Raw genomic sequence first — 23,105 nt, 5'->3', positions numbered from 1 at the left:
TTTTAATTTAGGTTGAACCATATGAAATTGTTGCTATTTGATCAGGTTTTTTTTTTTTTTTGACCTACAAATACAGCAATTTCGTATACAACCTAAATTAAAATATAGGACTTTTTTTAACAGACATTTTAAAACTAAGAATAAGTCATAAGCCACTTATCTCTCCATCCAAGGAGAGTAGAAGAACTTCATCCTAAATAAGTTTTAAAGAGATGACCGGCCAAAAAAATTTATATTCTGATTGTACCTCCTGAGATCTTGTTTGTTATATTGAGTACAGTTACACACTGGGTGCAATAGGTGAAGATTGAATATGATGGCCTCTTCTCTACAATCATTGACTTGTCATTTAGTAATTGCAAGTATTGAAAGGTGGTCGCAAAGATATGAAACATTCCTGGAAGTAATTGTCACCTCCACAAAGAAAAAAGGAAAAGAAAGAAGCAAGGAAGATAAATAAAAAAGTTTGCCTTAAAGTTTCCATATGGCACTTAGTAAACATTAGTGGAATGCAATGCAAATAACAAAAACATTGACTCTAAATAGTCAATTTTTCTTCCGTGTTTCTGTGTGGTCCCATTAACACTTTTGCAAACATAGTCAAGGAATTTTTGCAAACCAATTTTTTACCCAAGACAGAGTAAGGGCTATAAAATTGCCTTCTAAAAAAACCACCTATAAAAACAAACCTGAAATACTCTGAGCTTGCTGTAAAAGATATGATGGTATAAACATGATGGAGCTCTTATTGATCCTCAATACCTAAATATAACATTGCTTTGAATAACAAATGAGAATGATATAAATATGCCAAATACGAGTGCATTACCCTAAATAAAACCAGTAAATTGTGAGGCTTGATATAAAAGTGAAATATACTAATGGAACAATGTCTAGATTGTTCCCATCAAGAATGTAGTATAACATTAAACCAGGCAAAACGAAAGAGAGAAATTAATTTTTAGGAATATTATTTATCTTTCTTTTTACTGCACATTTTATGGCCCTTTCCCAAGAAACCTTACCGATGACTGATTCATTGTTTTGAGGGCTGAAAAGAAGCCTGACTGAGTTATGCAGCCACAGGCTTGTCAGTCAGGCTACAGTTTCTGAAAGTGGTGTTGTGAATGAGGTGACTCTTCTTGCTTGCTTGCCTCCTGGTCTCTGTTCTCCCAACCTCCATCCATCACTCACCTGACTTATCTTTCCAAGGTAAAGTTCAGATCATGGCGTTTCCCTGGATAAAAATCTCCTATCACTGCCTGCTGAGTGACATCCAAGCTCTCCAGTGGACTATAAGGCTTTTGTCGCCTGGCACTAGTCATTCCCGCTGCCTCCTGCCTCCCTCGTGCCCACCTCTCTTCTTGCCCTGCAGCCACTCCTCACCCTGGCCTTCCCTGAACACATTGTTCGGTGCTCACGTGATTCCCCCTGCCTGGAATGCCTTTCTCCTCCGCAGGCTCTAGGCGCTAGGTGAACTTCTTAGGACTCAGTTCAAGTGTCACTTTCTCCATCATTTTCTATGATTATTGCACCCGCCCTTCCCAAGAAAAATTCCTTCCTCTCCTGTATACCTGTAGCATTTGCGTATCCTTCACTTATTGCTCTCATCACTCAGGAGCATCACTTTTTGTCTCGTGTGTCTGTCTCTCCTGGTGTTCTGTGAATTCCATGATGACAGCATTGTGCCTTAATCTTTTTATTTATGAAATACAGTCCAGAGTTTTATGTGTTGCCTAGCACACAAGAGGCAAGTCATTTATGTTGGGAAAATGTAATTCCTGAAGCTTTTCGTTTCCTCTTGTGTTAAAAATCATTATTGTAAGTGACCACCTTCTCTCATTCTGCTTCACGAAATCGTTGAGCTAGAAGGCACTGCTCATGGGGGACCCCTTCACAGCCCTTTACATTGTGTTTCAGGCTTTTTTTGCAGGTGATCACTCATGGAACCCCATTCACCTCCAATCCTGATTTCTCCCATAGTCTTCTCCCTTATCCGCAAAACTTTAACATCTCCTATCCTTGCATTTTTGAGCATGGATCAATTTCATTGTAGTATCTTCCATCAAGCAAGAGGCCAGCTAAAGACACTCTTTTCCTAGAACCCGTATCTATCATCTATCAACTTTATGTTTTTAAGGACTCAGTTCAGCTACCTGTGAACCAGTCCCATTTACGTCCCTCTCTGCAGTGACAAAAAGTTAAGGCTCGTTTCAGTTAACGTAGCCTCCGCGTGGTTTGTGCTCACAGTTAACTTGGACTGCAGCCTGAATTCTCACCACCTCAGGCTCTGACTGCATTGCACGGAAAACAGGTTGTGGGGCAGGGCTTAGGTACCACAGTTTGGTAAAAGGAAATAGAAGTTGGCCAGACACAAATCCTGAGCTCTTGTCAGGTTAAGCAATTGTGCATCTAATGGAAACAGAAAATTTCATTGTTTTCCCCTGTCGTTACTCCCCTAAAGAAGCTCTTAACTTGATAATGTTACTTGTTGAATAAAAGCCCAGAAACTTAGCTAGTGCTGGGCCTTAACATTTTGGAGCTGGTGTTATAACTCTGCCTTAACAATGCAAGGTAATTATATAATTCTAAATGAGGAAATAATTCCATTCCTTCATAACTCTTTGACTTAATACACTTGATAGCTATTTAAACATGTTTCTTTCTTAAACTCTCTTGTCATTCTCTTGTGACACTAAATTTCATGAGAGCAAAATCAGTAAGGCCCTCCTTTCAGCAACTTTTAACAGTGGCATTCTTTTCATATTCCTCCCATTCACTTTCCTACTCTTTTTTCTCTGCTTCCAAAAGAAGTGAAGCCATTGGGCCATTAATTCATTTTAATTCAGCAGATACTTATTGGTCAAGTATTATGCTAGGTGTCATGGGCAATATAAAAGAACACTAAAACTTTATCCCTAATCCCAAAAAACTTCCAACTTAGAAATGAGGTAAAATCTTATATTTGGATAACTGCAATGCATGGTAATGTGTCATAAATATAAGAGGTGCGAATGAAGCAGAACAATGAATTAATCTTTACAGGTAAGTAACTCTCAATATTGTAAAGCAATGGTTTCCAAACTATGTTGTTTGAGGTGCTACGTTCCTCACAAAAAACATTCTCTTGAATAAGAATGAAATACATATATCAAGCCTTACAATTCGTGATTCACAATGCATGTTTTCATATTAAAACTCTGAGAACACTTCCAGAGGAATTTGCTTATGAGTCAGAGTGGAGCAATTTGGGGACAGGAGTGAGAGAAAGCCTTGTTCTTTTGCACCATTTGAAACTTGTGACTTTTTAAATTTACTCTAAATAGCAGAGGAAGAAAGAGGGACAGACAGACAGATGGAGACAGAAAGAGATTAGAGAGAAGAGGGTCCTGCTGTAAAGATACATGGTTAACTTTGTGTTACCCGTTGTTTCCCAGATGGCTTGACCATGGAACTCTTTTTCAAATCATATCTGGTGACATACAAAATGATGCTAGGATTCTGTGGCAAAAGCCTAAGGGAACATTAGTTTGGGGCTTAGCTGAAGAAGGATTGTAAATCTTATGTTTAAATGGAGAGTTCAAATAAGTGTTACAAACCTCTTGTTCATGTGACAGTCCTCAGCTAGTTCTGTGCCTGATTTATGCCATAGCCTGAATCAGCTCAGTTCTCTTTGGCCTTAGATTGAAATTACATACCTATGGTCTTTTGTTCTCCTTAATCAAGTTCAAACTGCATCTCCCAGGAGGTGAACGCATCCCTTCCAGTTGTCTCTGAAAAGCAACTGTCCCTTCTGCTTGTGACTTGTCCCTTCTTTATAAGAGTCTCTCGCTGTTACCTTCATCCACTCTTTCACTGATGCCAGAAGCTCCTCTCTTTCCATTCTCCCTTAAAGAAAGCCCACAGCTAACCCCCTTGCTTCTTTTTTTTTTTTTTAAAGATTTTATTTTTTCCTTTTTCTCCCCAAAGCCCCCCCGGGACATAGTTGTGTATTCTTCGTTGTGGGTCCTTCTAGCTGTGGCATGTGGGACGCCGCCTCAGCGTGGTCCGATGAGCAGTGCCATGTCCGCGCCCAGGATTCGAACCAACGAAACACTGGGCCGCCTGCAGCCGAGCGCGCGAACTTAACCACTCGGCCACGGGGCCAGCCCCCAACCCCCTTGCTTCTTTTAGCTGCCATGCCTGCGTACTTTTTTCCATTTAGCAAAAATACCTGGAATCCCTCATGTCCATTACTCCTCCCCAGCTCCCTACTGAACTTCCACTCTCTGGTTTTTCTACCATTCCAATGCATTTGGCTGCTTCAAGTCAAACAGGATGATTATTGGTTGTTTTTCTTTTTGTCAATTTCTAGAATAATTTAAATTCCTTATCTCCCTGGACATATTTCCCGAGCTCAAGACTGCTTTGCTTTCTCTCATTCTACTTCCATAACCTGTTGTCTGTTCTTTACCTGAGTATCTCATTCAGGAAGCTGGGTCCTCCTTCCTCCACGAGGCCTTTCCGTGTGAGGCCATAAATATGCTTGTGATTCTCTCTTCTCCTGCCTCCTCACTGTGTGTATTGAGCACTTGACTCACTTTTTATCTGGTTATTTAATTCTCCTACTTATTTGATTCTGTTATATCTGCATATATTCACATTATGCTAGTATGAACCCGCCTTAAATTATAAACTAAGCCGGGACGGAAACTATTTCTATTGAACTGGGTCTCAGCAAAGCATTACGTATGTATGTGATTTGACTATTTTCCTGTGATGAAAGCTAATAAATGGCACCCTTTTCTGAAAAAAGACACAGCAGACCTTGTTCTGTCTGGGTCCTGAGGAAATAAGAGGCCCGTATCAGCCAGGAACCTACCCTGACTGTCATTTCCCTGAGATCTGAGTCCCCACTGCTCACTCTTCTCATTTCCCACACTTCTTTGTATCTCTCTTTTTCTGCTTATCGTTATTTCCCTGCTATTTCAGTTTTCTACTTGCTCATGTGAAATGTTGCAGTCATCTACTAAGAATGTTTAAGGGTCAACTGTGAGCAAAGCAAAGCAGTGGTAAGGGATAAGAGAATACCAAAAGCTATGACACAGTCCATGCTCTTTCCCCCGCTTGCCTTCTTAGAACTTACAATGTGGTTAGGGAGATGGAGCATGCAAACAAAATGCTGGGGAAGAATGAAGTACTCACAGGAGGAGGACAGATGAGTTTGCTTCAGAGCTCAGAGAAGGGGAAGTTCAGTATCAGCTATATTGATGACAAGCTGGGGAAAGTTTTGCAGAGAAAGTGAAGCTTGAATTGGATCTTACAGAAGGGGTAGAATTTAGCTTAATTGGAAAGATCAGGAAGGGCATTTGTTTGGAGTAGAATGCATAATGGTAAATCTTGAAGATGAGAAAGAAGAGAATGTGGGACCAGGCTGTTGAGTGACTGATGGTCAGGGGAGGAAAACCAAGTTTTAACCTATAGGCTTAGTATTTCAAGGAGCAGCTTGAAGTTTTACCTGTTTTCTACTTTAAGTAGAATAAAAATTCCCTTTTAAAGTATATTTCAGAGTCATTGATATAGGCAATGGAGAGTTATTGGAGGTTTTTGAACAAGGAAGTTATGTGATAAAAGCAGGATTTCAAGACAGTTAGTCTGGCATTAATATGTAGAAGGATTTGAGGAGAGTGGAAATGGAAGGAAGGAGATCAGCAGTGGAGAGACCGACCATTGCCATGGCCCAGGTTCAAGGCCATGAGGTCTGGCCTGGACCAAAGAAGAAATGCAGACACGTAGACAATAGCTGCCTTAGGTCCAGTTCCCCAGAAACAAACCCTGAGAGAAGGAGTCAAGTGAGAGGGATTTACCAAGGGAGAGCTTCCAAGAGGAAATAGGAAGGGATTGGGGGAGCAAAAAGAGGAGCCACAGAGGACACACAAGGGGGTGATTTCAGGTGAAGTCTAGGCCTCAGCCTGGTGTGGAAGGGGAGCTCCAAATTGTGTCAGGGCTTGGGTGCACTCAGGCTTCACCTGTGGAGCAGGGCAATGGCTGAGGAGGGAGAAAAAACTCCCAGGCACTTCTGGCTCTTTAACCCTTTGAGACAAAGCAGCTCTAGCAGTCCAAGGGCAGTCCTCTGATGAGAATCGCAGGTGGAGTTGCTAGGAGCAAAGTAAAAGAAAAGGTGAGAGAACGGCAGTTATAAGTTCTCTATCTTCACGTTTACAAAGAATAAGCTTATGGAAGTGAGATATATGTTAGGTAGGTACGTAAGTAGAGAGAGAGAGAAGATATAAAGCACTGATCTCTGACTCACAAGGATTTAAACATGTTCTGCTCTTCCTGGTGTGAAGATAATTTATCCAGATAATCTAATAGTTCCTAGTAGGTTCGATATGTAAAGTGTGCTATAAATGTGAAATGTTATGGCACTAAGCAGCTTTGTTTTGTTAGCATGACTTCCACCTCTTCTCTCCATGTGTAAGTGAGATACTCTCTTTTTCCTGAGAAGTTAACAGTTTATGACTAGAATTTGATTGAAGTCAATAAAATGGAGCAAAGTGTATTCATTAGTAAAACGTAGTAGGACTGTCGGGCAGTGCTGTGTACAACCACATTTGAGATGCATGGTCATAACTTTAAAGTGAGACCAGTCCACAGGTTGTTTGATTTTTGTCTAGCCACATTCCATGTCACAGAAGCAGCCACTAGAAGGAGATATTTGGACCTAACCAGAGTTGGAAGTTAGCCAAGTGAGTTAATGGAGGGAAAAAAAGGTTAAGGGAGTTAAATGTTTGCCAGTAAATGATTATGGTGATGGACCATGAAGTCCAGGCTAGATACAAAAAAAAGAAAAAAAAGATGTATGAATTCATTGGAAGTGTTGATGTGGTCAGTGAATTGATGAATTAGATATACCAGGTAAATGAGCTGAAGGTAATGGTCAGAGAGAAGATCACTTGAAATTGACATTGAAGTGCTGCAATTTTTCAGGTGACAAGGTCAAGGATAAGACCTTGGGAGTAGAAGACATAGGTGGCCTAGAGGAAAAGGTTACGAAGCCGAGGCAGTGAAAGAAGTAAGAGAGGAGGGTGTTCAACAGATTCATCCAAGTAATAAAATGTCCAAGAATAATGTCAGGGGTGACAGTCTTCAGAGTGCTTTAGCCTCCTGCTTAATCAAATAAAAACAAAGAGAAATAAAAACAAAACCAACTCTGTAAGATGTCCTGAATGGATGAGCACTTAACTTCCAGAGCAGCATTTATTCACCTTGGTACTCTAAATTAGGCCTAATGATTATCTAAGTAACAAAACCATTTTACTTTTATTTGCACCGAACATTTATATGCACAAAGACAAGGTCAAACCTACATGGTTTCCCTTCATAATTATTCAGTGTCTCCATGAATTACTAATTAAAAGCTATCAGGGTCATTGAGAAGATAAATTTAAATCTATGCAGAGAGTAATAGATAACTGTCCATAACATGTAATTATAAGTCAAGGAAATAACCTGAATTGGAGTCATGGGTGTGTCCTCATCCATTTTGTTATTTCTGTGTGTAATTAGTTGGTTGTATCCTACCTTATTTCCAAAGGGGCTTCTGGTCATCTTTATTCCAATTATAATAGCACATGGTCTTGGGACAGATGCTGATGGATGGATGGGGTGAAAGATATATTCATGGAAGAGCAGGGCTAACCTGAACATGGACTGAGCAGACTGCTTGTTCATTCAGCTTATGATGTGACTTATCTTACGCTTGTGTATATTCTCTAGTTATTTCTTGTTTATCCTACACCTGACTAAGCAAGCCTAAGGAGAGATTCCTATGTTACTATTTCCTTCTTTAAATATGATCTGTTTGTCTGTTTGATCATATTCTCTAGTGTCTCTTAGTTAGCTAGCTAGCTAATGGAATTCATTGAGTAGTCATGACATGAGGCAGCACTTACAGAAGTTAGCAAGGGCAGGTGATTGGAGAATTGGGGGGTGGTGTTTGGGGGTGAGGGAGGTGCATTTTTATCAAGAGGAAGTAGAGTGATAGAAAGAGCCCTAGGATAAGGGATACATGTCTTAGACTAGGCTCCCTTCTCCCCCTTCGCTATGGGGAGTAAGGTTTTTAAACTCAGTTTCCTCATTTATAAAATGTGATATTAATTTCCATGACTATAATTTGAATAAATTAGGAGAGAAAGTTCTTTAAAAAGCAGTAAAAATAAGGATCGTATTCTTATTTAGGAATGACAGCATAATTACTCCAAGATGTCTAGGGTACTCTGGCAGGTAGTTCAAAGATGATCAAGATTATTCTAAAGTGGAGATTCTCTTGTCCTTTTCTGCAAATGCCAGAGTATCCTTTTGGTTTCCAAAAAGACCTAGCTGTGGAAATGTATCAATAAATCAGACATACAATTAAGCCTAAAGATTTCTGATAATGGTAATGTCAGCAGGGGAGGCTAGAAGGTAGATGCTGATCCTTTGTGCCACTTGGAAATAGGATCAGACTTGGAAATAGGATTAGCTGTAAAGCAAGCACCAGAGGCATCTTTACCAATAGGCGAACCAGGCAACTGCCTTGGAAAGAAGGCAGCTCATCTCAAATTACCTCCCATACCCGAGAAATGAAGTGCCCAGAATTCCTACATTAAAAAGATATTCCTGAGGCCAGCCCAGTGGTGTAGTGGTTAAGTTCGTGTGCTCTGCTTTGGCGGCCCGGGGTTTGCAGGTGTGGATCCCGGGCATGGACCTATATACTGCTCATTAGGCCATGCTGTGGCAGCGACCCACTTATAAAATAGAGGAAGACTGGCACAGATGTTAGCTCAGAGCCAGTCTTCCTCACCAAAAATAAATAAATAAATAAAATAAAATAAAATAAATAAATAAATAAAAGAAAAAAAGACCTTCTTTTTGGGTGAAGAATTCTCTGAGTCCCTAATTTTGAGCTAGGAAGGTCAGACAAACAGTTATCTTCAGTTACAGTTCTTGATGTAGATTAGTTTATAGGTTTGCATAAACCTCTAAAGAAGGGCACAGAAAAAGAAAAAGTGGGCATCTCTGTAGGGGAGGAATATAGAGTGAGGGAAATTGAATCTGGGGGCTGCTTTATCTTCCATTTCGTTTTACTTCATGGTAGCTCTGCAGTTAGCTGCCTGCATGATTCAGTCTGTGGAACACGGTGAAAGGAGGAAAGCAGTAAGAGAGAGAAGACAGAGAACAAGAAAAGGGGTGGTGGGGAGAAGGGCTGATTTGGGAGAAATGAAGCCACCACTGAGCTACAGAGAGCATGAAGCACAGTGCATCCCTGCTTATTCGTCCAGCCTCCGCCTGCTCCACTCTCCCCGCATAGCCTGGGCCAGGCTCACTGACATTCTTCCCGTTCTTAGGGCAGCCCTCCCTCTTTCCCATCTCAGCTTCTTCATGTACACACTTCCTTTTGTGTGGACCAATCCTCCCTCTCAGACACCATCCAGGATCGGCCTCCGCCCTCCTAGGACCTATCCTTTAAGTCTCCACTTAAATATCTCTTCTGAAAGGCCTTCGCTGAGCCCCCTTGTTAAATTAGGGCCCTACGTTGTGCTTGCTAGTGACAGCTTTTCCATTAAAGCCCTCTTCACAGTTTGCAATTGACTGCGTCCTTGAATAATCATGTGTTTAATCTCTCTCCCCCCATAGTTTAGAAGTTGCATGAAGGCAGGGACCGTGTCAGTGTGTTTCACATTCTACCCCCCAAGGCCAACAGAGTCATTCAGTAAAAACTGTTGAAAAGAGAAACCAATCATTTGAGAAGTTTAATAACAGCATTTTCATTTTTGTTCTTTAGGCTATGAATATGCACAGAGTGGCAACGATTGCTGTCAAAGTAGAAAGATTTGGATTCTGGTAGATTTTTAAACTCATGTGAAAGACTAAAATGTATTACATCTGATCTATGTGTTTAAACTGAAGAAAAGTGAAACAGGGAATATGCTAGATGGATAACTCACAGTGGCTTGGTATTTCAGGTTGGAATTGTACAGTATGGAGAAAACGTAACCCATGAGTTCAACCTCAATAAGTACTCGTCGACGGAAGAGGTGCTTGTTGCAGCGAACAAAATAGTCCAGAGAGGAGGCCGCCAGACCATGACAGCCCTTGGGATAGACACAGCAAGGTACATGGGTAAAAAATAAACGCAAGTAAAAGACTGCAAAATAATTGATAGCCATCTGGCCCTTTGGAGTATTCATTGAACATTTACCTTAGCAATACTTAAAACTATCCTGTTTAAAATTAGATTCACCTGAGTAACTAATAGTTACAGGATCAAGTTTTTTCTGTATTATAATCTCACCACTCTTCTTATCTTTCCTCTTATTCCGAAGGTTTAATTGATGGAGAATCAGTCCAAAAAAGTCACTGTAGTCTACCACAGCATGTTCTTGGGTGCTAAAACGTATCAGTGAATATCGTTTCCCTTTATTTTTTGTTTTCAGTTTCTACTTGTCTCAATTTTTATAAAAATGGATAACTATGAGTCCACTTCTGCTCAATATGTATTCATATCCTCACATGTCTTTACTTTTACAGTACCTGACTTAGGGTTATTGAAGTTCCCAAATGAGACTTTTTAAGAGGCCAAATTAAATCTTGTCTTATTTGAAATCATTTTCAGTGCAGAGATTGAAAGAAGTGGAAAGGATTTCATCCTTTGTAATGCTCTCTCTCTCTTCCTTACTTTCTCCAGATTCCCTCTGATGTTCCCCCCCCCACCTCCTCCTTTCTGCAGTTTCCTTCATGGAGAGCACATGGTCCACTTCTGACTCACTCTCTAAGAACCTACAGAACTGTCCTTTTCTTACAAAGTAGAACATTTCTTTTCTGTATTTTCTCTGATCTCATTCAGCTCTTGCTGTTTCTCCCCTTAGTCACTGAAAGCTAGTAAGTTTCTGAACAAAAACTAAACAATATGAAAATCACAACAAATCTAATAAGCAGTTTGACTGATGTTAAGGGTTCTTCTGTGAAATGCCTCCAACTTCTGGATTCTCACCTGATTTTGAAGAGCTAATTACCCATGCTCTGCCTGCCTGCGAAGCTCAGTGTTTTAAGGGGGTTAAAATAGTTAATATGGATACTCCAAAGAATGGGTTGGATATTCAAAAATTTAAAATTTCATGTGCAGCTTCAGATTCGTAAATGTTAGAAAAGCATGTGGTTCTAGTTATACAAGGTCCAAGAGAAAATAACCACAAACAGTTGGGTGATTATATGTTTACCTGCCCGTCGGATCACCAATTTGCATGCACAAAAAGCCCATGTGTTTAGGTGTACTGAATGCACCCTCCTAAATAATTGAGTAAATGTGACTGCACTTTCAAAGTAAGTCAGAGTGTTCTTTGAAAGCTCCAAGACTGTAGGGAGCTGTGTATTTTCCAAAGACAACCATTTAAGAATGAATATTCAACTTTGAAAACTAACTGAAGAAATATTCTGGCTGCTTTGGCTCCTGCATAAATACCACTCGAAATACCATTTCCCTATATGGTTTCTGCCTACTTGTTTCCCAAAGTCTCTAGTTGTAGGACACAGACTTTACTGAGTTTTGTGTGTGTATAAAACTCCGTAACGATATTACTAAGTAACCTTCTTGTACACTAGTTTTTCATGTTTAAGCATATTTTTAATTGCTCTGTATTCCTTTCAGGGAGGGCCAGTTGCAAACAATATTTTTAATTTTTTTGAATCCTTTACTTTCATTTTCAGTGTCTCCCAGTTCAAAATATTTTTTGTGTCCTCTTTGTCCTATCCCAAATTTCCTTTCTTTTCAGTAGGTTCACCGTGTTTAATCATGAGGCCTGGATCCTCCTGTCCCAAAGAGATTCTCCTTGGATATTTTAATGTTTAAAAGCATGCAGGGAGATGGATCCTTAATTCAAAGAAAGGACTTTGGATGGTGGTACTCGGAGTCAAGGGCAATTTGCTGAGGAAGATATTTGGAGCAGAAAGAGTGTACTCAGGATTTCTGCCAGTGGCAGAAATATAATGTATTCTCACATTATATAAACCCAGCCCTGGTTTCAGAGCCAGCAGATTTTCTTTAAGAAAGGTCTTTTGATCATCTTCTTCAGCTGATATTCATTTAGTTATGGCCTTGATCTTGGAGAGAATTAGGAAGTTTTGGTGATACTCTAAGGAATTAAAACTGTAAAAAGTATTGACTCTCATACAATATCCATGTTTGGACTTCACTGAAAGACTAGCCTTTAACATCTGTTTTCACCTTTGTGCATATAAAGACATCAGAAAATCTATGTGTATAGTGTAGAGGGCAGAGAAACACAGTTACGCAGTGATCATTTTTTTTAAATAGCTTATTTTTTTCTTTTGAAAATTTTAAGAAAAATAGAAAAAATAGTACAATAAAATCCTGTGTATGCACCAAACAGTTGTTAGCATCCTGTCACATTTGCTTTAAGTCCTTTTAAAGAAAAAATAATCACAGATAAAATCCCTTTGCCCCCGTCACCAGGATCCCCTTTCCCTGCTCACAGAATACCCACAATTGCCCATTGACTGTGTATCTACAGTAAAACTAATGTGTCTTGTGCAAACGGTTTAGAAGGTTAGTCTGAGAGAGATATTTCTGTGGCGTGTCCCAGACTGCAGCTGTTTGCCCTCATGAGCAAAGTAAAATATTGACGCGGGTCATTCAGTACAATGATTGCTATACTTTATATCAAAATCTAAAAAATATGACATCCTTTCATCGTTTCAGTCCTAAATAAAATGTGCTCTTCTCTTTCAAGACTCTGGAGAGGAAAATGAATTGAGTTACAGAAGGTAATAGAGAAGGGGAAAGTGTGCCTGTGTGTAGAATACACAAAACAAACAAAAATTGTCAATTTCTCCTATCGTCCATCTCTTTCCATAAATCCTTGTTGAATTAAATCACAATTCCTTTCTTTGCAATCAGGTTATAGCATTTTTCCTTCTCTCTGTGCCACCTCCTCCCATCCCACCCCCACAGCTGTGTCCTAAAACCTAGTTCAGACCAAAGCTTTTGCAGCTACTCCAACCCCTTCCTGTCCCCCGTAGCCCGGCTCTGTCCCTCACTCAGACCCCATCTGCAGTCCTTTATCCCGATGTCTGATTTTTCTCGTACCCAGAGCACTCTCAAGGCACACAAATATCGTTTTCTCCCATCTGCCGTCCTCAACTCAGAGGATTTCCTATCTGTTTCTATGAATTTCAGAGTAGGTGTGGGGAAGTGAGGACTAACACAAAAGCTTCTGCCAAAAGCAGAAGAGGCCCATCAAGCAAGAGAAGGAGTGTCTACAGAGGAAGGAGTGGCTGGGAGAGTATCGAACATCTGACCTTCTCTGAATCTGATGTCCGCTTCCAGTCACACCCTCCCTTTGAAGTTTCCAAAGAAGGAAATACTTCTGCCTTTTGTATATGGGATAAGTGGTGACTAACAAAATGGTGACCTCTCCGTCATCTGGAATAAATCTAAACCTATTACAAATAATGACCATCATGCCTCCCAGCTTGAACAATGGGCGTCAATGTTGATCTTGGAGGGGAAGCCCTGGGTACCTCGAGTTGTCAGTGTTTGCCTTCAGTTCATCACTTTGCCTGACCGTGGAGCGGTGTTTTATTTGCTTCTCTTTTCATCTGTAATTATTTCAGAAAGGAGGCTTTCACTGAAGCCCGGGGCGCCCGACACGGGGTAAAGAAAGTCATGGTGATTGTGACTGATGGAGAGTCCCATGACAACCATCAACTGAATCAGGTCATCCAAGACTGTGAGAAACAAAATATTCAGCGGTTTTCCATTGCTGTAAGTACATGCCTAGAGGTGGTGTTCATCCTATGGTGTGAAGAGAAGAGCTGTGTGCATATCATGGTTATTTTATGAAAGTTACACAAACAAGGTTGAAAAGGAGAAAATTCTCCATTTGGAGGTAAATCTATGGGAGGAGGATTGGGTCTTGCCCCTTTTGTGTCCTCAGGAAGGGAGAATGAGAGAAAGAAAGGGACAGAAATAGGGAGGGAAAAAGGGGAGAAGAAAAGGAGGAGGAGAAAGTAGGGAGGGGGAAAAAGATTCAGGGATGGAGAGAAGAAAGAAGGAAGAGAGGGAGGGAGGAAACTGAAGATGTGCTAGATAATAAATAAAGCTTGCTAATTGCCTGCTAATTAATAATTCATCCCACAGTTTTGGAGGGTGGAAAATCAGGACATGACTTTTATGGTAATCTACTAAAAGTCAACAATGGTATTTCCACACCTACAGCTCAAATATTTGGAAAGAAGCAAAAGGCACCTAAATTTTTGTCTACCTTGGACAGTCTACCCTGGGACTTAGGAGAAAAGCCCCGTGCTACTGCAAGACCTTCTTACTGGTTCCGAAGTTCTGGGTGCTCTTCTGCACATGCCACCTCTGGGCATTACTAGTGAAACAGGGAGGAATTGGGAGATAGCTGCCATTCTCTGTGCAGAGCCATTTCCTCTCTACTTCATTTCCCCAAACTGCACCACCAAAGGGAAGCAGCTAGCAGCTCGAAACTTATCTTCTCTCTATAACTGCGTTTAAGCTGGACAAGAAAGGCAGAAAGATGGGGCTGGCCCCGTGGCCGAGTGGTTACGTTCGCGCGCTTCGCTGCAGGCGGCCCAGTGTTTCGTCGGTTCGAATTCTGGGCGCGGACATGGCACTGCTCGTCAGACCACGCTGAGGCAGCGTCCCACATGCCACAACTAGAGGAACCCACAACGAAGAATACACAACTATGTACCGGGGGGCTTTGGGGAGAAAAAGGAAAAAATAAAATCTTTAAAAAAAAAAAAAGAAAAAAAAGAAAGGCAGAAAGATCAGAGAAGAAGAAATTTCCTTTGGTTCCAAGGAAAAACCCAGCCTACTCTGGATGATACAGCAAATATTACATATAAAGTCCTTTGTGCTCTTTGTGAGCAAATCTATATCAATACAAAGCAATCCATTATTTTTTTAAAAAAAGATTGGCACCTGAACTAACAACTGTTGCCAATCTTCTTTTTTTTTATTATTATTTTTCTAATTCTTCTCCCCAAAGCCCCCTAGTACATAGTTGTATATTTTGGTTGTGAGTGCCTCTGGTTGTGCTATGTGGGACGCTGCCTCAGCATGGCCTGATGAGCAGTGCCATGTCTGCACCCAGGATCCAAACTGGTGAAACCCTGGGCCGCCAAAGCAGGGACCGCACAAACTCAACCACTCAGCCATGGGGCCGGCCCCAAAGCAATCCATTATTAATGACATTGTCTCTCAAATGCAAAAAGAAAAAGAGAGAGAGAAAGAAAGAGACACTGTCTGAATGCTTTAGAGCTCTTATTAGTGATTTTTTTCTAAATCAACTCTAATAGTTCTGTGAAATCAGTTGACTCAGTTTTCATGGTGCCACCCTGTGAAGAGAGATGTTCAGAAAAACAGAAATAAAAATTCCACCTTTCAAACATGGAAAATAATTTAAATGACCACTTCTATAGCACTCTGTAACCTACCGTGGTTTTTTATACCCGTGTCCTACATGCCTTTCTTTCTCCCTCCTGGCATCAGAAAGAGAGGAGCGTGGCTTTCTTTTGTGTGTGTGTGTGTGAGGAAGATTGACCCTGACTTAACATCCATTGCCAATCTTCCTCCTTTTGCAGAGGAAGATTGTCCCTGAGCTAACATCTGTGTCCATCTTCCTCTATTTAGTATATGCGATGCCACCCCAGCATGGCTTGGTGAGTGGTACATAGGTCTGCACCCAGGATCTGAACCTGCAAACCCTAGGCCACCTAAGTGGAGTATGCGAACTTAACCACTATGCCACGGGCCAGCCCCAGGAGGGCAGCTTTCATTTTCCCTGGTGTATGAATGAGGAAACCAAGGTACAGCGGGCCACATGGCTGTAGACCCCATAGCCAAGTCTCCAGACTACCCCCTTGACTCATATGACCCACTGCCGTGGGCTTTTCTTTCTTGGGGTCCATTTTCTCTTTCCTGCTGCCACAAATCTCTGGATGGTGCAGCAGGGCCATCCTCACCTGCATCCTCACCTGTTTCCACTCACTCCCCCAGGCTCCTGAAAGGCACCACAGTCTTCTCCATCTCACCCCTCCTTTGTACCAGAGCAAAAAAAAAAAACACCAGCTCAGAGATACTAAGCATGTACCATTATATGTCATAACCTTAAACAACAAAGGACTCATGGACGCTTTCCAGAAGTGAGAAGTAGAAGAGTGTGGGTGAGGAAGAGTAGAGGAGATTACATTTTGAAGCCAGAAAGACCTTTGTTCAAATTCTGCCTTTGCCATGTGCTGGCTCTGTGACAGTGGATAAGTTACCTAATACTCTGAGCTTAAGCATCTTCATCTATTCAATAGGGTAATGTTGTTTCTCTCTCTTTCCCTCTCTCAGATAAAGAATCAATGAGATAATGACTGTGAAAACATCTAACACAATGGCAGGCTAGGCAATCAATAAACATTTTTCTTAAGGACCTTTGTCTCAAGGAGTTTGAAATAATAAAATCGTAGTGTTTTAGAGCTAGAAGGAATCTTTGAGATAAAGTGTTCCCTGCTTTGCTCAGAAAGCTTCAGAGCTTCCCCATAGACTGTAAAAGCTATTCTCAGGTTCTGAACCTTAGCAACTGCACGCAGCCTTCCTTTCTGCCCCTTTCACTCAATTCCGTAGCATATGCCTTTAGCCTGGGGGGGAGGGGAGTCTGCTTAATATAAATGTATTTTTAATAAGTCAGGGAATAACACTTTCGGAAATCTAAGAGTTCAACCAAAACTGTCTTTCCATAAAATCCATTTTATTTATAGTAAGAAATAACAGATATTACCCACAATCATTTTTCAGCAATCAGTGAGATTTCCTTCTTTCTTTTCGAAAGTATGAACAGTGAAAGACACCTCACCCCACTGTAGAAAGGGAAGAAAAAGAGGGATTTCTCCCTGATGAAATTCCAGAACACATAACTGATTCACTGCTTCCCAGGGGCAAGGTGACTGTACTTATGTTACAACCAAGACGACTAGGTTATGAACAGTGATAACTTCCCACTGCAACCTTCTCTTTTTCATGTGGGGTACAAGATGTAAGAAAAAATTAAAACATCTCACTATTTCTCTCTTTCCTCTTGTCATTTCTATAAATTATCTTTTGCCAATTGTTATTCAATCTATTATTATATCTCCTGTTACTATAACTATTTTATTCTCTTCTTTGGTTGAGAATAATTCCACATGACCCAGCCTTCACTCAGAGATACTGTCTACAGCTAGAGTCTGTGGCTGGTGTCTTCCCTATGCAAAGCCAGTGCATGCCCAGTTTGTCCCAGACAACTAGGTATCAGAGGTGCTATCATTTGTTCCACTTGCCCCCAGAGGATATAGTCTAGCATTCCAGGTACCAGACATACAGGCCATGAGCTGAATTAACCATCAGCAGCATTAACAACATTAGGAAAACTTTACTGGCAAGAAAGTATCTATCAATGGATGCCTTCTTAATTTGAGGGGAATCTGGTATCACTTTTACATTGTATCTTGCTACATACTCAGTATTTCTTGTCCTTAAGTCACTGTGTCTCTTTGTTGGATCCCTAGTTAATAATTCATATTTTGCCTCCCATCTGGTCAAAAAGAAGTCTCACGATTGCGTTCATCTTCCTGGAGAAACATAAAATCATGCATTCCTTTTCCATTTTAATCAATGAGTTATCAGTTGTTCTTCGAAATGGTATAAGTAAAAATGATGGGAAAATCTCACTTTATCAATAGTTATTTGTTATTTTCCCAATTCCTATTTCTTTTCTCCAGTATTTGTTAGTTTGTGCCAAACTAGGAAATAAGACAGTTACTTTACTTCCTCTCCTTGTGCATTCACGCGAAAAAGTCTTAGGCATTTCTCAAGGTCCATTCCTGTTGCTCATAATCAAATATACCTGGGGGTCTGGCCCTGTTGGCGCCTGGCCTGTTCCTCCTGCTCCATCCTTGTCTACCCACCATTTGATCCTGAACACCATAGAGATGTGTTTTGTGGGGAAATGACACCCCCCCAAAAATTGACTATTGAAAATATAAGAATTCTGTGATAAAACTGCAAAAATTTCCCTTTCAGCTCTCAGATTTGGTGAGGGTCCTGAGCTGGCTTCAGTACTCCACTCCATGGTCTCTATTCTGTCACTGAGGATATTAGACACTGTTAGCAGGAGCCTGCTTTATATTCAGATTCTAATCTTAAATGATAATGGCTGGGATTATAATGGCTACAGAACGTGTATCACCTGCAGCATTCAAATGAAAATATGAGAAGTTAGAAAGTGTCTCAGAATTTTGTTCATTTGCACACAAAAGGCACTGTACTACATGTAGATGAATCATACACTTTACATTTGACACATCTGCCTCAAGGGAGCTTCAATTCTGAATGTCTATTTCAGGTAAATTTTAGCAGAATACCAAATGCCTGGACTTGACATATTTGTATTAAGTGAAACAGGAGTAATTTATGTGTTATTTTGTATCTCTTCTCATTCATAGAAAATAATGTTTTTACAAGCTCCCAGACCCTTGGGTGAAGGATCAAAATACATTTCTCTCTATTTTCGTTTTTATTCTGTGAGCAAAATAGTTCAAACTAGATACAAGTCACAGTAATTCCTGGGAATACTTTTATATTTTCTTCTAAATATATATCCCATATAGTGTTTATGCATTTTATTTTTATTCTGTAAATATGTCACTTGGGCATTGTCCCATTGAACTTTATCCATTTGTCTCCGTCCTTTCACATAGAGCACTAAAAGTCTAATAACGTTTACACAGCTAAGAACCTCAGTCACGCACTGTCCAAAAGTCTTTGCAATTTTTTAGGTGTATTTGCAACATCAATTTATAAGTGAAATGGAAGTTAATGTGTCAATGTGATAGTGAACGTAGAATATGTTACATAGCAACCAAGGAGGAAAGATGGTGACTTTTCAGCCCTGGATTCATGTAATTTATAGAATAAATCAGGCAAATCAGTGGGGACGCAGAGGGCTTCACATGATATAGAATTTGTATGAATGTAAAAGAAATCCATGCAATCAGCTGAAAATAAGGTTTAAAAAAATCTATGCAGGGGCCAGCCCAATGGCATAGTGGTTCAGTTCCGCACTCAGTGGTTAAGTTTGGCATGCTCTGCTTCCAATGGTTCGCACGTTCCAATCCCAGGCAGGGACAAACACCACTCGTTGGCCATGCTAAGGTGGTGACCCACATAGAAAATAGAGGAACACTGGCACAGATCTTAGCTCAGGGCTAATCTTGCTCAAGCAAAAAGAGGAAGATTGGCAACAGATGTTAGCTCAGGGGAGAATTTTCCTCACCAAAAAAAAAAAAAAAACCCATGCAATTTGCTAAAAAGAAATCAGCAAAATGGCTGACAAAAGAGGAGTCCAACAGTGTATCTGGAGAATAATACCAGGTGGAAAGAGAGGTGTTGAGCAAGGCCCCAGTCATCCTGAAACTGACACCGCAGCTGTCATGGAGACTCTGGAGCTTGGAGACTCTTGACTGCATTTTCCATGCTTACTCTGGGGCATGTACATCCAGATTTGGTGAGATGCCCAACTGTAAGAAGAGCATCTTAATTGTTTTTAAATAAGAGAGAGGATTTGTTCCATGTAATAACAAGTGACCCTTGGGTTTTCCCTCTCTATCTGGAGAATTCTCTACTATCATTTCCATTAATACTCTTTCCTCATCAAGTAGCTAAAGTGGGAAAAGCACCAGTGGTCTCTGTTCAAATGTAAACCTCTGCTGATGTTTGGCATTTGCTTTTCAGCCAAATAGACAGGAACTGAGTTTTGTGTTCTGGACGATTTGTAAGCTCTTGGTATAGACCTTCCCAGCTAAAGTCTGGACATAGTAGTCGAGAGTAAGTTCAAAAGTCAAAAAGCTACCCAAATAGTGTGCTGATTACCTTAGAGCCAGCTCCAGTTTTCCTAAATAGCCCACATCTTCGTAGCAGCTCAAAGTTCTTCACAGACATTAAGGCTTCATGCCTCATGACTCACTGGATGTCCCAGAGTGCATGAGGACCCTGGTGTTCAGACGTGCACGGTATGTCCTCTGGGCTCCTCCCAGGTTTTCCAGAGAAAAAGGGGTAAGAACCTCCAGCAAGGGGAGAGAACCAGGAATAAATCCCCCGCTGCCTTCTCACTGGGAAGGAAAATTTGAGAACCATTGCCCTGCCTGCCTGACTAGTTGGTGCACAGCTCCTTTTCTTGCACTAACATTTGGTATACACTGTAGTCATTCAGTTGTTCTAAACTATTATGCGTTTATGATACAAATAAACAAGAATGTTATATATCATAAATAGCAACACTTAAAACAGTAATTTTAGTTCTTTTCTAACTTGCTACAAGTGAAAAGCTGTACCCTTCTTAATAAAAATATCAGTTTTTAAATCTACCATTCAAAAAATACATGCACGTGTCAAGAGCAGGAGGCCAAAGTGGGGCAGTGCGAAGTCACGCACTCAGAGCGGAGAGTAGGGGGTAGGTGACCAGAAGACCCAGTGAAATCAGCACTCACATCTCCGCCTGTGCCCACCACCTACCCAGATGCCCATGATCCTTCAGTCCAGTGTGCTGAACTGTGGTTGAAGATTATTTTAGGTCTCTTTTGTAACAGGACTTTAAAGGCACCACAGAGCTCTCTCTTTTTAATGATGCCAGACAAATCTATGACTATCATCTAAAAATGGAAGGTGAAGCTAGAAAATTCTGGTATCTTCATGGTCACTGGAGGTCGTGATTCTCCTTCTGCCTAAGGAGTCACATACTCTTAAAAAAATCAAGTAACAGCACAGAGCTCAAGGTCTTACCTTTGCTTTTTGGGTGCCGGGAGCACAAGATTGAATCAATCACGATCCTTGATTCCAGCGATATTCTTGTCATTTATTGAAGCATGGCCCGCTTTATTTGTTTCTGTGTTTCTAATTGTAACTGCATACTTATTTTAATGACATCATAAGCATCCACGGAGGTACCACCCAAAAAGAGAGCTAGATCTGTCCTCTGACAATTTCCATGGGACCATATTCGCCACCTGCCTTTCTTCCCCTGTTAATCATCAGCCCAAATCCTATACTCATCCTCTCTTGCTTTCCTTTTCTAAATAATCTTTTGGTATCTATCCATGTCTGAAAAAAATAAATTTTAAAAAGATTTCCTTGTTTTTAGCTTTATCAAAAGGATGTCATGCTGTATATAATATTTGGAAACTTTTGAAACAATATTATAGTAAGATTCATCCACATTGTTGCATGGCATTGTAGTTCATTCCATTTTTTAAAATTGAGGTAACATGTACAGTGAAATGCACGATTTCAATGTGAAAACTGTATATAAAGTGAACACTTTGATCAGTTTTGCCAATTGTATGCTCCCGTATAGCTGACACGCCATCCAAGATGTTGAACATTTCCATCACCCTTGGTAAGTTCCCTTGCGCTTTTCACACCCACCTTGAATAGCAACCATTCAAGTGACACATCCCCATAGCTTAGGTTGCTTATTCTATTTTTATATAAGTGAGATAATGCAATATGTTCTCTTTTATGTTTAGCTTTTCACTCAACATAATGATTATCCATGATATTTTCTGTATTGGTGATTCATTATTTTTTATTAATCCCTTGTATGAATATACCACAATTTGTTCTATACTATTTTTTTTAATGTTTTTCTTTTTTCCGCTTTATCTCCCCAACCCCGCCCCTGTACATAGTTGTATATCTTAGCTGCAGGTCCTTCTAGTTGTGGGATGTGGGACGCCGCCTCAACGTGACCTGGCCAGCGGTGCCATGTCCACGCCCAGGAACCCTGGGCCGCGGCAGCAGAGCGTGCAAACTTAACCACTTGGCCACAGAGCCAGCCCCTGTTCTACACTATTTATGGACATTTGTGTTGTTTCTAGTTTGGATTATTATAATAAACGTGCCATAAATACTCACAAAAAAATATAAAAACCAAGATAATAATCTTTTTATTGAAGTCACATTGGTTTGTAACAGTATATGAATTTCAGGTGTATATCATTATATTTCAACTCCAGTATAGGCTGCATCTTTAAGTAACACTTGCAATGAGATAAAAACTAAACTTCAGTATCTTATTACAAAAGTGATGTTTTCATAGTAAAAAAAATCTTTAAAATGCGTTTAAGCAAAAATAAAGAGGCAACACCTAATCTGGGAGACAGAAATTAAAAAATAATGTGATGTTACAAACTTTTCCAATTTTTTTCTTAGAAGCTTTTCCCATTTTTTCTCGATGTTCATAATGCGCTTTTTTTTTTTTTTTTGAGGAAGATTAGCCCTGAGTTCACTACTGCCAATCCTCCTCTTTTCGCTGAGGAAGACTGACCCTGAACTAACATCCGTGCCCATCTTCCTCTACTTTATACTTGGGATGTCTACCACAGCTGGCGTGCCAATCAATGCCATGTCCACAGCCGGGATCCAAACCAGTGAACCCCGGGCCGCCGAGGAGTGGAATGTGCGCACTTAACCGCTACGCCACCGGGCCAGCCCTATAATGCCATTTTTTATACAATAAAAAAATAGAATTAGGTCCTATCTACATTTAGGGTGGGGTTTTATTTTACTATTTTTTGCATTTTAATTTACATATTTTTTATTTAATTAATTTCTATTAAGGAAACACTGGTTTATAACATTATATAAATTTCAGGTGTACCTCACTATATTTTGACTTCTGTATAAACTATATCATGTTCAGCACCCAAAGTCCAATTGCCATCCATCACTGTACACCTGTGCCCTATGACCCCTGTCACCCCCTCCTCCGCCCTGTTCCCCTCTGGTAACCATCAGTCTATTCTCTGTATCTACGTGTTTGTTTGTTGTTTTTATCTTCCACCTATGAGTGAAGTCATACAATATTTAGCTTTCTCCTTCTGACTTATTTTACTTAGCATAATACTGTCAAGGTCCATCCATGTTGTTGCAAATGGCAAGATTTCATCATTTTTTATGGCTGAGTAGTATTCCATTGTGTATATATATATATATATATATATATATATATATATATATA

At 40.3% G+C, this 23,105-nt stretch overlaps 1 protein-coding gene across 3 annotated transcripts in view; it reads left to right on the top strand.

The window, feature by feature from the left end:
* The window catches only part of ITGA1 (integrin subunit alpha 1), a 157,436-nt gene that overhangs the window by 69,893 nt on the left and 64,438 nt on the right, over positions 1 to 23,105 (top strand). For all 3 annotated transcript variants that reach the window (XM_046672423.1, XM_046672422.1, XM_046672421.1), the window contains exons 7-8: positions 9,987 to 10,135; positions 13,654 to 13,804. In XM_046672423.1, the coding sequence (XP_046528379.1) occupies positions 9,987 to 10,135; positions 13,654 to 13,804 (300 nt within the window). The remainder of the gene's footprint in view (positions 1 to 9,986; positions 10,136 to 13,653; positions 13,805 to 23,105) is intronic.

This window comes from Equus quagga, chromosome 9, assembly GCF_021613505.1.
Source record: "Equus quagga isolate Etosha38 chromosome 9, UCLA_HA_Equagga_1.0, whole genome shotgun sequence".
Taxonomy (NCBI): domain Eukaryota; kingdom Metazoa; phylum Chordata; class Mammalia; order Perissodactyla; family Equidae; genus Equus; species Equus quagga.
This window is presented reverse-complemented; position numbering and strand designations above follow the sequence as displayed.